The sequence below is a fragment of the Poecilia latipinna genome, unplaced genomic scaffold (assembly GCF_001443285.1).
Source record: "Poecilia latipinna isolate Pla-1442-1.1 unplaced genomic scaffold, P_latipinna-1.0 Scaffold1820, whole genome shotgun sequence".
In the NCBI taxonomy this organism is placed as follows: domain Eukaryota; kingdom Metazoa; phylum Chordata; class Actinopteri; order Cyprinodontiformes; family Poeciliidae; genus Poecilia; species Poecilia latipinna.
Window position 1 is genome coordinate 242,975 of NW_015114436.1, and position 13,881 is coordinate 256,855.

Below are 13,881 nucleotides of genomic sequence, written 5' to 3' on the forward strand. Positions count from 1 at the left end.
ATATCATTTTGCATGAGCTACTTTCAAACTCAGTGTTTTGTGTTTTACAACTACATTTCCTGTGGACTGTGGAATATATTAAATACATTAACTTTCATATATTTTACACTATAATTAACATGGTATAGAATACAGACTTCAATGGTTTGGAGGACAAAAGTATTTGGAAAAGTCCAAGGTTTCTTAAAATAAGTTTGTGAATAAATCACAAAAGACAGAGTAAAAAGAGAGAGAATTTCAGTTTTGGGTTAACAAAATATTGGTAAATTTGACAAACTGCTAAATTATGGAAAATATTTTGATGGAAATTCTGGAAGAAAAAAACCCCAGAAAATGTCCTGGTAACTTTTTGCCAGGATATTCAGTTTTTTCCTGTAATTTATCAGTATTTTAGTTCACATTTTTCCGTAAAAAAACTGGAAAATGTCCTGGTAATTTTTTGCCAGTACATTTTCTGTTTTTTTACAAAATTTCTGGCAAAATTTTTTCCGTAATTTAACAGTTTTCTATGTTTAAAATTGAACATATATAAACTGTTAAATTATGGGGGGAAAATCTGTTAAATTATGGAAAAAAAATTTGCTGGAAATTCCGTAAAAAAACAGAAAATGTACTGGCAAAAAATTACCAGGACATTTTCCTGTTGTTTTACGGAATTTTTTTTACTGTGCAGTTAGTTATTTAAATAATTATTTTAGTTGATAAAAACGGGAAAATACAACATAACCTGAACCTGGACCACAGATTCAGGACTCTAAACTGCAGTAACATTTCAGTCAAAAACATGGGAACAATCATTTTTCTTTCAAGGAAATAAAAGTGAGGAGATATTGGAGCATTTAGACTCGCCGTAAGAGTCACAGTTCCAGGGAGCGTAGAGAACCACGTCCCTGATGGAGGCCAGAGGCAGCAGGCAGCTGGCTGGGATCATGAAGTCTCTGATACATCCATGAGCCACAAAGGTGATGTCCACAGTGTCACTGTGATTCTTCTCCTCCTCCTCATCTATGTGTTTTTTGAAAAAGTTGAACATCTCCACCAGCTTTGGAAAGGTGTTTTTATTCAGCAACTTCAGGGTCTTTCGATTGGCGCAGTTCTCTTCTGCAAGCTTCATCAGCCTGTTCTTCTCGTCTCTGTGGACAAACGTCAAGAACATTTATTTGTTGTGATCACAGTATTCACAGAATATGTTCAGACCACAGCTAACCAGGTGATGAAGTGAGAAAACCAGGCTGCAGAGAGAAGCAGAGAGAAGCAGACCTCCTCAGACTGTGGCAGGCAAATTCATGCAATATCTGGAGAAATAGTTGCTTAGAGCCTCCAAATAATCAAAGCTTGTTTTAAGTTTCGGGCTCTGAATTCCTGACAACCTTTGCTTCGGTCTTCTAGTTCTCATAGTCTTGGGTTGGTCTGGGAGGTTCCGGCGCTGACTCTTCGTGGCTTGCAGAGGTTCTCTTGCCCCCCTACCTGGGGTAGCTACTCTGGATGGACACCCCTTGGTGTCGCTGGGAAGCTTTGAGGGATCCAAGGTGTGAGACAGATGCATGTGGATCTTACATGCACAAAGGGAGAGTCTGAAAGAGACGCACCTTGCTCTGCTCAGTCCTTTCCTAATTTTAATGCATTTGATACACAAATCTCTCAAATTCCTTCTCCAGTCCCAGTTTGAACACAGCAGCGTCAACGATGGGAAATCTGGAACCAAGGTGTAGAGGGCCACCTGTTTCCCCCCCACCCTCCTCTTACACATGTACACTAGAAATCACAGGTAACAGCTGGTCAAACGACTGATCACTTTGTCCTGCTGGACCCCTGTGGGTCCTCTTTGCTTCAGTGCTTTAAAGCAACAGAAACATCAGAAATATAAGGAGTTCAGAAACTCACAAGATCTGCTTCTGGCTTTTCATCTCCTGGAAAGCAGAATGTAACTTCATCAGGTTGGGATCGGTTGTTACGTAGCTCATGGTTGGCAGAAAGTCAGCACCTGAAAGCAGAAAGAAGCTTTTATTTTTTTCCTAAAACATGATTCAGGTGGCATTTTGTCCTAAACTGAATGAGATCCACAGATTTAAAGCTGAATCTGCTTCACCCCTCTGTCAGGTGGATGACATGGAGGAATCCTGTGGGATAGTTAAAGTAAAGCGTCAGTTAGTCTTACCTGCTGTTGAATGAAGAGCTGTGCTTCATCGGATCAGGTAAGACCTGAAGCTCTGAGGTTTTATCACTGATCACTTGGTGACGCACCTGTTTGTTACTATATTGAAACTGTGAAAGAGAAACTGAATGGAAGTCCCTGGGAAATCCCAAGATAAGGGGAAGGTTTCTCAGTCTATCGTTGGATTACAGTAAACATTATATAACCTGAGAATAAAAACCAGGACATTCTGCAGCTGTCACTATTTTACTTAAAGTAAAAACACAGCAAACCAGTTAAATTACTCGGGGTGTGTTATGATGTAGTTTTCTTTTAACTTTATGGATCAAGGAAATTCGATTAAAATCATCCTACATAGAACAATTGTTATCAAATCCATCAAATATTCCTGCAGACCTTTGTCACAATAGCAGATTATTCCTGTAAATCAGCTGATTTATTGTCACTGAGCTGCACTTCACATGATTAATGTGTAGAAATAAGAAACTGGAGAAAAAAATGCTGCATTATGAATAAATTTCTGTTGATGTGTCTGAAATGACCAAGCAGCAGAGGAAGCAAAAAAAAATCTCATTTTATAGAAGATAAAAATATTTTTAAAAAGACTCAAAGTAACAATTTAAAGTTAATTATAATTAAATATTGTCTGGTGCAGTGACGACACACCATGACGACTGCCATCCCCCCCTAACCGGCCTCCCTGCCTGTGAAACACCTACAGGTGTTCCAGAACCTACAGGTGGTCCAGAACCTACAGGTGGTCCAGAACCTAAATTTAGCTGCCTTACAGTCCTTGACTGTTTATAAAATGTCTCTGTAGAGGGAGAGACCACACAAAGTCTCTGCGAAATGCAAAATTTCTCATTTATTGACAGGAATTACTTCATATAAATAGTGGCACAAAGTCCCTTCCTTTCCCAAATGTGAGTGGTTTGTAAGCTATTAGCAAATCACAAACAGTTGTCTACTAAGAATCAACACAGCATCACATGAGAGTCTGTTGACCTTCTGACATCAGAGATTGGGCTGATTGAACCAGAACTGATGCACAGTCTAGAAACAACTGGCTCTATATCTGGCTACAAATTAAATACTGAAAAAACAGAAACTACTTCTTATTGGTGCCCACCCAAAGATAAAAAAAACAAAAAACTCCTAGATGAAACACACAATCCCTCAGATATCTGGGAGTAATACTTCATCAAAATGTTACTAAAATTATGGATAACAATTATAGTCACCTTTATTCAGTCGTTAAAAACCTGGAAACATAGAATCTCATTCCCCATTTAAACTTAACAGCAAGAATAGAAACCATAAAGATGAATGTGACATCAAAATCCCTCTATCTTTTTTAAACTTTACCAATTTCCATTCCAAGCCATCGTTTTATAGAATGGGACAAAGCAATATCCAGATTTATATGGAAAACCTCGTATTATAAAACATTACAGTTATGAAAGGAGGAGGATGGGGCCTCAGGGCTCAAAAACTATTTCCTCTCCGCTCAAATTTGAACTTCCTATAAAGAGCATGAAGCAAAGTGGAAGATCTCAGATGTCCCATTACTAACGGCAGACACTAAACAGCTTGATTTGAAGACGAACTGGTAAATAAATGGGTTAAATCAATACTAACAACATGGAGAGAAGTTGTAAAAATAAACAAAAGTAAAGAAATCAAGGTTTTAAACTGGTTAGCATATAATAAAAGTTTTCTACCAAACAGCATCGACTCCAGATTCAAAACTTGAATGACAGAAAGTATAAAGTTCAATTTTCAGACTGTGAAAGAAAATAAAATGGAAAGCTTCAACAAACCACAAGAAGGTTGTAATTTGGAAAAAGATCTTTAGAGATATCTACAAATAAGAAATAATTACAACCAGGAAATCAAACAAAACACAGATCAATACAACCCATTGAACTAACAATAAAATCATATAAAACTGTCAAGACTGATAATTTTGAAAATATATAAGATCATATGAAACTTTAATACCCACTCCACACAGTATATAAAAGATAAATGGGAAAAGGAAGCGGGTCTTGTCATAACTGATGAAGAATGGGAACAAATATGTTTATCACAATGGAGGGGCCCAAAACCTATTTACAGAGATAAATAGGGGCAGAAGGAAATGACCCTAAAGCCACATAGACTTGAAAATATAACCTGATTATTTGTCATAGCTTTGGTTAAGCAGAACCTAATATTTTGTCTGTGAGATTTGCCACAAGAAATGTTGATGTCAATATCTGAACACTGAAAAATAAAATAAAAAATAAATTAAAATAACAAAAGAAATAAATATATAACCAGTTTGATTTAAACAGTTTCTCTCTGCAGGCTGTTGGTTCTTTTCTTTGGAGATCCTTGTTCTTTGTGAAACTTCTCTGCAGAAAGAAGATGGAGAACATTTAGTAAGAATGTGTGTCTGTTGCATCCTTACTGTCACCATGAAGCAGCAAGATGCTCATTGCCAGATCCTAGAACCCCTCCTATTCAATATTCTCCCACTTACTCAGGTTATAACAAGTAATAACATTAGTTACCATAACTACACAGATGATTCACAGCTCTACATCACGAAGTCACCAGATGACTCTGAAGTCATCAACCCACAGAAGAAATACTTAGAAAAGATAAATGATGTGTGGATGTGCCACAGTCTTCTCCAGATGACCAGAAACAAAACTGAAGTTTTTATCTTTGGACCTGAAGATGAACCATCTAAAATCAAAGCACAGCTTCAGTTATTACAGCTGCAAACTAGAGATCAGGATGAACTCTGACCTCAACCTTTAAATCAAGGCTAAAATCCCCATATGCTACGAGACACGTTGATTCATAACTGGAACATTGATTACTTCAAGGAGTAATCAATATTTGATGATATTTGTAATCATAATGGAATATTTGATGATTGCAATGAACGCAGTCATCAAACATTGCCTTTGATGATTCTGATGAAAGTTTGTTTTGATTTTGATGAATATTATTGACAACATAATTGATCACTGTGTTGTTTTTTATCATGTAAAGCACTTTGAAGAGCCTTATTGCTGAAATGTGCTACAGATAAACTTGACTTCTTCCCTTTGCTGAGTTAATCCAGTACAATGATCGAGTATACTGCATATAAATGAAGTGATGTCTGCAGCATAATCACAGAAAAACAGGTAAAAACAAACCAAACATTTGAGAAATATGACCAGTCATCTGCAGGTAATGCAGTTTGTTGCCTATTGCTAAATAACTTCATCCAATCAGCTGAAATTCCTGATTATATGATGTCCTGAATTTGAGTTTTGGATCTTTTTTGATTGGATGCAATTAGACTTTTATTTCTTTAAGTGTAAATATGACTGTAAGATTGGCTGAAAACTAACTGCATTCACTGTGACTATATAAATGAATTAAACTACATTATTTAGTTTAAGAAATAATTAAACTAGTGATACATTCCCTTTGCTGTTTAAGACCACTAGATGGCAGTGCAGTCAGAGTATCTAGAAACTGAAGAGGAAGTAGTATAACAAGAATCTGATGTATAGTTGATAAAATAAAATCAGCTAAGATGGGCCTGAAGCTGGAGTCCAACACATCTACTTCAGCAAAGCAGAAATGTTTGTTTAAAATCTTCTCAATACCTCATTTTGTCCCTGAAAGCGGCTTTGAAAGCTTTGCGGAGCCAGTTTGTGAAATTGGAGGCCAACATCTCCTCAGCTGAGGTCATTACTGTGAAGTTGATGGTGCAGGCGTACTGCTGCTTCAGAGCTTCTTCATCCAGTTTCATTTCCACAGATCGTTTCCCCAGACAGACGGTGAGGTGGAGCGTGGCCTGAAACCTGGAGAACATGAGCACCAGCGACAGAGCCAAGGTGACAACAGGGAGAGGGATAGTTTCATTTGGACCAGTCGATGGGAGGATCAATGGGATGAGGATATGGTTTCTTCCAGGGTTGCCATGTCTGCTTTCTAGCATCTCAAATTTCTTCCAGACTCCATCTTCAGGTGATTTTAAAGGAGACACGATGATGTTGGGAATCTCTTGATTTCCAGCTTTCTTCATGGAGTTCCATCCATCAGGGAGACGTTTGGGCCGATGCCCGTCATCTGGAACCTTGCAGCCACAACCAGGTGTACAGTGAAACTCTCTGTGGACAGGTTGAATCTTCCCTGTGGCGATACCGTACGCTGCGGTAGCTTCAAGGTAGCAGTTCCAGGGCGAGTATAGGACAACGTCGGAGACGGTGGGCAGAGGCAGCAGGCAGCTGGCTGGCATCATGGAGTCAGTTATCGCTCCATGAGCCACAAAGGTAATGTCAACTTCGTTGCTGTGGTTCTTCTTCTCTTCCTCATCAAGCTTTTCCTTCAGGAACTGGAACATGTCCACCAGCTTGGAGAAGATCTTGGACTGTGCTTTTTCCCTGAGCCACTTCCTAACGGATTCATCTTTGCAGGTATCCTGTGCAAACTTCAGCAGAGTTTGACAGTCGTCACTGCTCTTGTTTTTGGTTTCAATGGAGCGTTTAACCTTGGCTAACCTTCGGAAGATCGATCTGGAAGAGAAAACGCCAATCAGAACACAGTTCTTCTTTTTAGCAACAGATTGTGGTAACTCTGTATTTCTTGTCCTGTTGGATCTGATCAAAACGTTTTACACAATGTTGATATCGAGTCAAGAGCAAAGTGTGGGAATGATGTCTAGTTAACGCGACAAGATTTTTATGTCATTTTTTTCCCCCGATTTTCCTTTTCTGACAATCTTAGGGATTCTCCGATTATTGGGATGATTCTTAAAATATTAAGAGATATTCCTGCTGTGTGTGTGCGTGCCCAGGGCTAGAGATAACCTGAGTTGGCCATGTGTTGTTTTCTAAGTGGTACATAAATAAAATACTGTATAAAACTTTTGGAATACATGAAAAAACATCAAAAACAATGATTTATGAGTTGGTTTCCTGTAAAGTTCAGTATTTTTTCTATTTCCATTATTTTAGTTAGTGAGATGTTTCATCATTCAGACTTACTGAATGTTTTTCAGGTCGGTTTCCATCTGGTCAGAAGCGATCCGTATGTCCTTAGCGTTCTTCCTCAGACTCTGACTGGCTTCAGTCTTACAGTTATTCACATCGATACAGTTGATCACCAGCTCAGGAACTGAAAACGCCAATCCAACCACTCCTGCTCCAACCTGGGAAAGGCAAAATAAGTTTAGGAGAGTAAAATGTTTATCAAACATCAGAAATAATCAGAGATTTCTATTTAAAATGGCCTTAATACGCCGTCATAAAGTCCCACAAAATATTGTGATAACTATTATTCTCAGTGAGCAGTCTGAGTTACTCACCCGTCCGACTGCTTTGCCTGCAGCTTTTGCTCCCATGGACGCTGCCAGCTCTGGAAGTCCATTCGACACCAAACTCTTCCCAGACTTTCTCGCTGCAATCATCGCAAACTTGGAAGCTAAAGAAATCCCAAGAAGAGCTAAATCTGCGCCCTTATCACTGATCAGTGTTTTGGAGAAACCAGACATCATGCTCTGCAGACTCATCCTGTCGTTCAGGATCAGCCCCTCTCGTTTGGCCATGGCCCTCACGATCCTTTCTACAACATAATCTTCTGGAGAAAGTTTCTTAAAGGACGAAGCCTCTTTTTCCCTGCGCTCTCCTTCCTCCTTCAGCGTTCCCATCAGTTTCTCAATCCCCTTTTCGAGATTCTCGATCTTCTCACCGATCTCTTTGGCTTCGTTCATGTTTAGGCTCGCCACAGTGATGTCCACAACGTCTGAGGCCACATTAGTGGTCAGACCGAGGCCAGAGGCCACGGCTCCAGCTGTGAACAGGAACGGGATCGCAGCTCCTCCAGTGACCAGGGCTGATATACCAGAAACTGTCATGGCCGCCGCTCCTCCTACAGACACTGAGCTGCCTACAACTTTGCTGACGTTGCAACCTTTCTTGGTTTCCTCCAGCTCAGTGGCCAGTTTGTCAAACTTCTCTGCACCTTTTTTCTGCAGCTCCACCCACTTGAAGATTTTATCTATGAGCATGTCGGCTACATCCATGGTGGGATCCCAGTGATTTTCCTGAAAAAAGGTTCAAGTTTTAGTTTTATGCATATCTCAGAAGGAAATTGGTTTGCAGCAAGCATCAAAAATGCAAAATATAGAAAACATCCACAAAAGACATTGCGTTCATTCTATTAGAACATGTATTAAGAGAAATAACTCATGCCCTCATCTGGATATTACAGTCTGAGCCTGGGAGATTAAGCTCAGCAATGGGAGGCAGAGGAGCTTGACAAACACAGTACTGCGGCATTACTGAGTTTCTGGAGGCCGTTATCGACTGAAGGTCCTTATAGTCTTCCCGTTCTGGTTTTGGGAAGATGATCCATGTGGGGGTTCGCTGACAACAAGGCAGGCTCACAAGGGCAGGGAGTTCTGGCAGAAACCTGTGGACCTCAGGAGACTGGTGAACACTGTTGAGCTCAAAAGACTGAGAGAAGCTGTGCTTTTGGCAGCAGCAGTGTCTCCATCTGTGTTGGGAGGTAGGAGTTGCTTGAGGAACAGAGGGGAAGAAGGTCTTTTGGTTCTCCATCAGAACCAGAGAAGCGTAGGGAGCATGAGCAGAGAACAGGCTCTAATGGCGTATAAGGATTTAAATATTGTGAGGGTGAATGCTGGGCGAAAAAGGCTGGGGTAACTAGCCAACAGGTGTGAGAGGAGAGAGAGAAAATGGCACAGGGGGCGAGTGAGAGTACACAACAGGACAACTAGGAAAATTAATCCAAAAACAACCTATGTTGGGATTTTTGTGTTATCATTTTACATTTATATATCATACATTTATTATTACTTTAGATCATTAATCAGTCTTATATTAATCAGTATTGATGTGATTTTCTTGTCTGTGCTAAAACTTTTTGACTGCTGTGTTGAATAATTTGGCACCAAGTATCTGTGTTCCAAGAAGAACTGATCGTTCCCTCCACCCTTAGGAGACATCGCTCTCAAAGGGCTAGATGACCTGTGTGTGCTGATAGAGCTTGCCATCTGACTCTTGCTGTTTATCTTTCACATTCTTCCTTTTCCTAAATAAAAGGCTGGCTCTAGCTGTCAGAAGGCAGAACGCTCAGTGAACAGCTCGGAGGAGCACTTTGCTGAAACTTCTCCTTTTGCAAAAGTTCGGCCATAAAATTCATAGAAGTTGTCTGTGGTTCTTTATGTAGGTTCAGAAAAATACCTATCAACCTATAACGAGATGCCAGGAATCAATAAACAAACTAGAATAATTGAAAAAAGACTATACTAAAGTAAAATAGAAACAAGGCTGATGTAATCAAAAGAAGAAACGAAGGAACACAATAATCATGGAACTAGAATGAAATGACCAAAATAACCCAAGATCCTAACACACAGAATCACTAGCTCTCCTTTCAGCTGCTCTGGAAAATCAGTTTATGGAGTAGATCACTTTGCAGGTCACTCATGGATGAACAGAAAATTAAAATCAAGTCTCTAAAATAAGAAAATGCTGAAGTTATGTTTTTTACTTTTGACCTAAATTCCCACATTTCTGTCAGCTGTGTGAATTTCCACTAAACAACAGAAACTCTATGACTGAACAACTTTGTCTGATATAGTAACCAGATGCTGTTAGTTCAGAATAAATCTACCGCTAAATATTTAATAATAATAATGTTAATTTATTAGAGCAAAGCTGCAGTTTGTCCTACCTGTTGCAGGTGAAATCAATGTTATGTAACTGGTAAAAGACCAGCAGCCTTATTTATAAACCTTGAATCAGATTAATTCATGGGCAACACGCCTCAACAGGAAACAAATAAGTGAAAGTGAAACTAAGCAATCAGAAATAATCATTAGGTTTGGTTTAGTGTATCTGTTTTATTTCTATCTCTGTCTTCTTCACATCATCATAATGGAGTTTTATTTGAAGTAATCACAATAACATCATCTTTCATATCAACGATTGATTTGAAAACACACCCCTGACCTGGTTTGGCAGAAATCTGCCGGACTTTATAACAGAGGCGGATTCTTCCTGTAAATCAGCTGATTTACTGTAACTCAGCAGCTCTCCACACGTTTTACATGAAAACAGCAGAAACACAGCAGCTGCTTCACAGGCTCCTGGTAGCCTTTCCTTTAAATGTGCAAACCCTGAACTGATGCATGAATCAGTAAATATGAAGATTATGTTAAAGTCTGAATCAAGAAATACTTTAGACATGAGAGCCATAGAGGAGAAACACATGAACAGAACAACATGTCAGTATATGTACAGACATGTTCTGTACATGTACAAAACATTTCAGCAGGCGCTGAGGACAACCTAACCTCTTTAAATATTTATTTCATCTTTTTTTTTTTGTAAATGATCTGATTCTTAGTCAGAAGTAAAGTTCTTGAGGAAAAGCTGGTTTGGCTTCTGGTTAACCTGATAAACTAAGTTATTCAACTCTGAGTTTATCCTGCAGCAGCTTCATTTATACTCTGACAGCAACATTTTCAACAGGAAACAAGAATCTGTGCTGCAGTAAATCTGTGAGTTTACTGCGCAAAGAAAAACAGCAGATTAAATATTTTCTCTGAAATTGAATCTGTTCAGTAATCAGTCTAAATAATCTGAATTCACATCACTGGTTTTCAAGAGAACTTTCAAGTCAAGTTTACACTTTTTACAAATAAAGAAAATTTATCGTTCCTATTTAGGTCCAGACTAATAAATTCAGAAAAACCTCAAAATAAATACACAGAAAACACAGATTACCATAAAATGTGTTTTACTGTACATGTTTTTCATCTTTTCTTAGAAACCTTTTAAACTACTTTTGATAACTGAGCTTTCTGTACTTTTTGAAATTAGAATCAATTTAAATGTATGTAAGTATAATTTGTTTGTAAAGTGTCTTGTTAGAAACTATGTATTATGACTTTGACAGTAGTTAACTTGTTTTTTCATTTAAAGTGTTCCTACTGTGTAAGAGTTGATATTAGATTGGAGTTAACTGTGTGTTCCCTAACCTTGAATTATCTTTCTACAGCTGCTTTTTTATCCACCAGAATAACAGTAAGTAATAATAACACAATAAGGCAGTTTCTCCTTACTTGAGAAACTGCCTGTGTGCAGAAGTAGTTTGTTTCTCCCGTATTGCTTTCCCATCCACCCTCTTTTTCTTGATAATAAAAGACAAAGCTCTAACTGAGGGTTTTCAGAACGCGTGGAGGGCAGCGCGCTGGAGTGGTCCGCTGCGTCTTCTTCTTTCATGAAAGCTTGGTAAAAACTCACATAAGTTGTCTGTGGTTCATTTTACATAGGTTGTCAAAAAATACCTATCATGTCTTGAGACAACATTTGTTATGAATTGGCGCTACATAAATAAAAATGAACAGAATTGCATCTACAGCTCACAAGTCTTCAGTATTTCCTTCTAAATGTTCAGACTTTCATTCAGACTTAACAGATACTGAATATTTAGTCTGATTTATGCATCAATTCAGGGTTTGCACATTTAAATTAGAGCCTACCAGGTACATGTGAAGCAGCTGCCGTGTTTCTGCTGCAGGATTTAAATTCATGTAAAACATGTGGAGAGCTGCTGAGTTACAGTAAATCAGCTGATTGGCAGGAAGAATCAGCTGCTGTTATAAAGTCTGGCAGAGGATTTTCACTTCAAACTTTCACTTATGGAGCTCATAGCGAAAGTTTAAGCTGGAAGCATAAGAGGCCCCATGGGCCAAACCTTACAAACTCTCTCACATTCACTGTCAGAAAACGCCAATCAGAACAGAGTTCTCTTAAAGTTTACGAATGTGACTTTTTTAGCAACAGATTGTGGTAACTCTGTATTTCTTGTCGGATCTGATCAAAACGTTTTACACAATGGACGATTACATGTTAATATTGAGTCAAAAGCAAAGTGTGGGAATCATGTCCAGTTAACAGGGAAAGATTTTTTGTCATTTTTTCCCCCGATTTCCCTTTTCTGACAATCTTAGGGATTCCCCGATTATCGGGATGATTCTTAAGTATCATCCCTCTTATTAAGAGATATTCCTGCTGTGATTTGTGCATTAATATCTAGAGGAGTGTTTCTCAACGTGGGCGGTACATTTTATAGTGTTAAAATGTGTTAAAATGTGAAACCCCCTTATTATGTTGTACAAAAAAACAAATAATTTTAGTACATGTTATTATGTGTCAGAAGAGGGCTTCGAAAATAATACTACCAAAAATAAATAAATAAAGAAATTGGCTAAAAAGGGCACTTTTATTATTACGTTAGGTCATTATTCAGTCTGTTAATCAGTAGTGACGTGCTGTGCGAAAACTTTTTGACTGCTGTGTTGAATAATTTGACACCAAGTATCTGTGTTCCAAGAAGAACTGATCGTTCCCTCCACCCTTAGGAGACATCGCTCTCAAAGGGCTAGGTGACCTGTGTGTGCTGATAGAGCTTGCCATCTGACTCTTGCTGTTTATCTTTCACATTCTTCCTTTTCCTAAATAAAAGGCTGGCTCTAGCTGTCAGAAGGCAGAACGCTCAGTGAACAGCTCGGAGGAGCACTTTGCTGAAACTTCTCCTTTTGCAAAAGTTCGGCCATAAAATTCATAGACGTTGTCTGTGGTTCTTTATGTAGGTTCAGAAAAATACCTATCAACCTATAACGAGATGCCAGGAATCAATAAACAAACTAGAATAATTGAAAAAAGACTATACTAAAGTAAAATAGAAACAAGGCTGATGTAATCAAAAGAAGAAACGAAGGAACACAATAATCATGGAACTAGAATGAAATGACCAAAATAACCCAAGATCCTAACACACAGAATCACTAGCTCTCCTTTCAGCTGCTCTGGACAATCAGTTTATGGAGTAGATCACTTTGCAGGTCACTCATGGATGAACAGAAAATTAAAATCAAGTCTCTAAAATAGGAAAATGCTGAAGTTATGTTTTTTACTTTTGACCTAAATTCCCACATTTCTGTCAGCTGTGTGAATTTCCACTAAACAACAGAAACTCTATGACTGAACAACTTTGTCTGATATAGTAACCAGATGCTGTTAGTTCAGAATAAATCTACTGCTAAATATTTAATAATACTGTGAGTTTTTTAGAGCAAAGCTGCAGTTTGTCCTACCTGTTGCAGGTGAAATCGATGCAGTCATGTAACAGGTAAAAGACCAGCAACCTTATTTAGAAACCTTTAATCATATTACGTCATGGGCGACACGCCTCAGTAAGAAACAAACAGCAAGAAGTGAAAGTGAAAGTTTGGAACAAAAATTCCCTGGGAGTACAGTTTAGCAATGTCCAGGTTTTATTCATTTATTCTATTTAACCTTAATTTCAACAAGAAAATCCCGTTAAGATTTGAAATCTTAACGGGATTTAAGATTCCATGCCAGCCTCACATGGATTTTACTCCATGTGAGGCTGGCATGGAGTAAAATCTGGTAGAAACTCAGCAAACAGAAATAAATTATGTTTCAACATCAGATTGGGTTTAGTCTATGTTGTTTTTCTCTCTCTGTACTCTTCACATCACACTGAGTTATTTATTCATTGAAACCAGATAAGAATCACCACACAGATTAACAGGTGATATGAAAACACCTGTGAAATGATTTGCTCAGTCAGTGTTGTGGTACTCGAAGTTGGTCTTGGTCTTAAGACCGGTCTTAAGACCA

The 13,881-nt window shown here is 38.4% G+C and overlaps 1 protein-coding gene across 2 annotated transcripts; it reads right to left on the minus strand.

Annotated features, from left to right (window-relative positions):
- Window positions 1-3,003: 3,003 nt before the first annotated feature.
- On the minus strand, window positions 3,004-13,370 carry LOC106934515 (uncharacterized). 2 transcript variants are annotated; one of them, XM_015014480.1, is made up of 5 exons: window positions 13,332-13,370; window positions 7,512-8,249; window positions 7,192-7,355; window positions 5,809-6,720; window positions 3,004-4,551 (listed from the first exon to the last, which is right to left on the minus strand). In XM_015014480.1, the coding sequence occupies exons 2-5, from the start codon at window positions 8,226-8,228 to the stop codon at window positions 4,407-4,409; spliced, it is 1,938 nt and encodes a 645-aa protein (XP_014869966.1). In that variant the 5' UTR covers window positions 8,229-8,249; window positions 13,332-13,370; the 3' UTR covers window positions 3,004-4,406. The 2 variants fall into 2 exon arrangements, with proteins under 2 accessions (XP_014869966.1, XP_014869967.1); XM_015014481.1 differs by lacking the exon at window positions 3,004-4,551 and having other exon boundaries at window positions 4,580-6,720.
- Window positions 13,371-13,881: the final 511 nt, after the last annotated feature.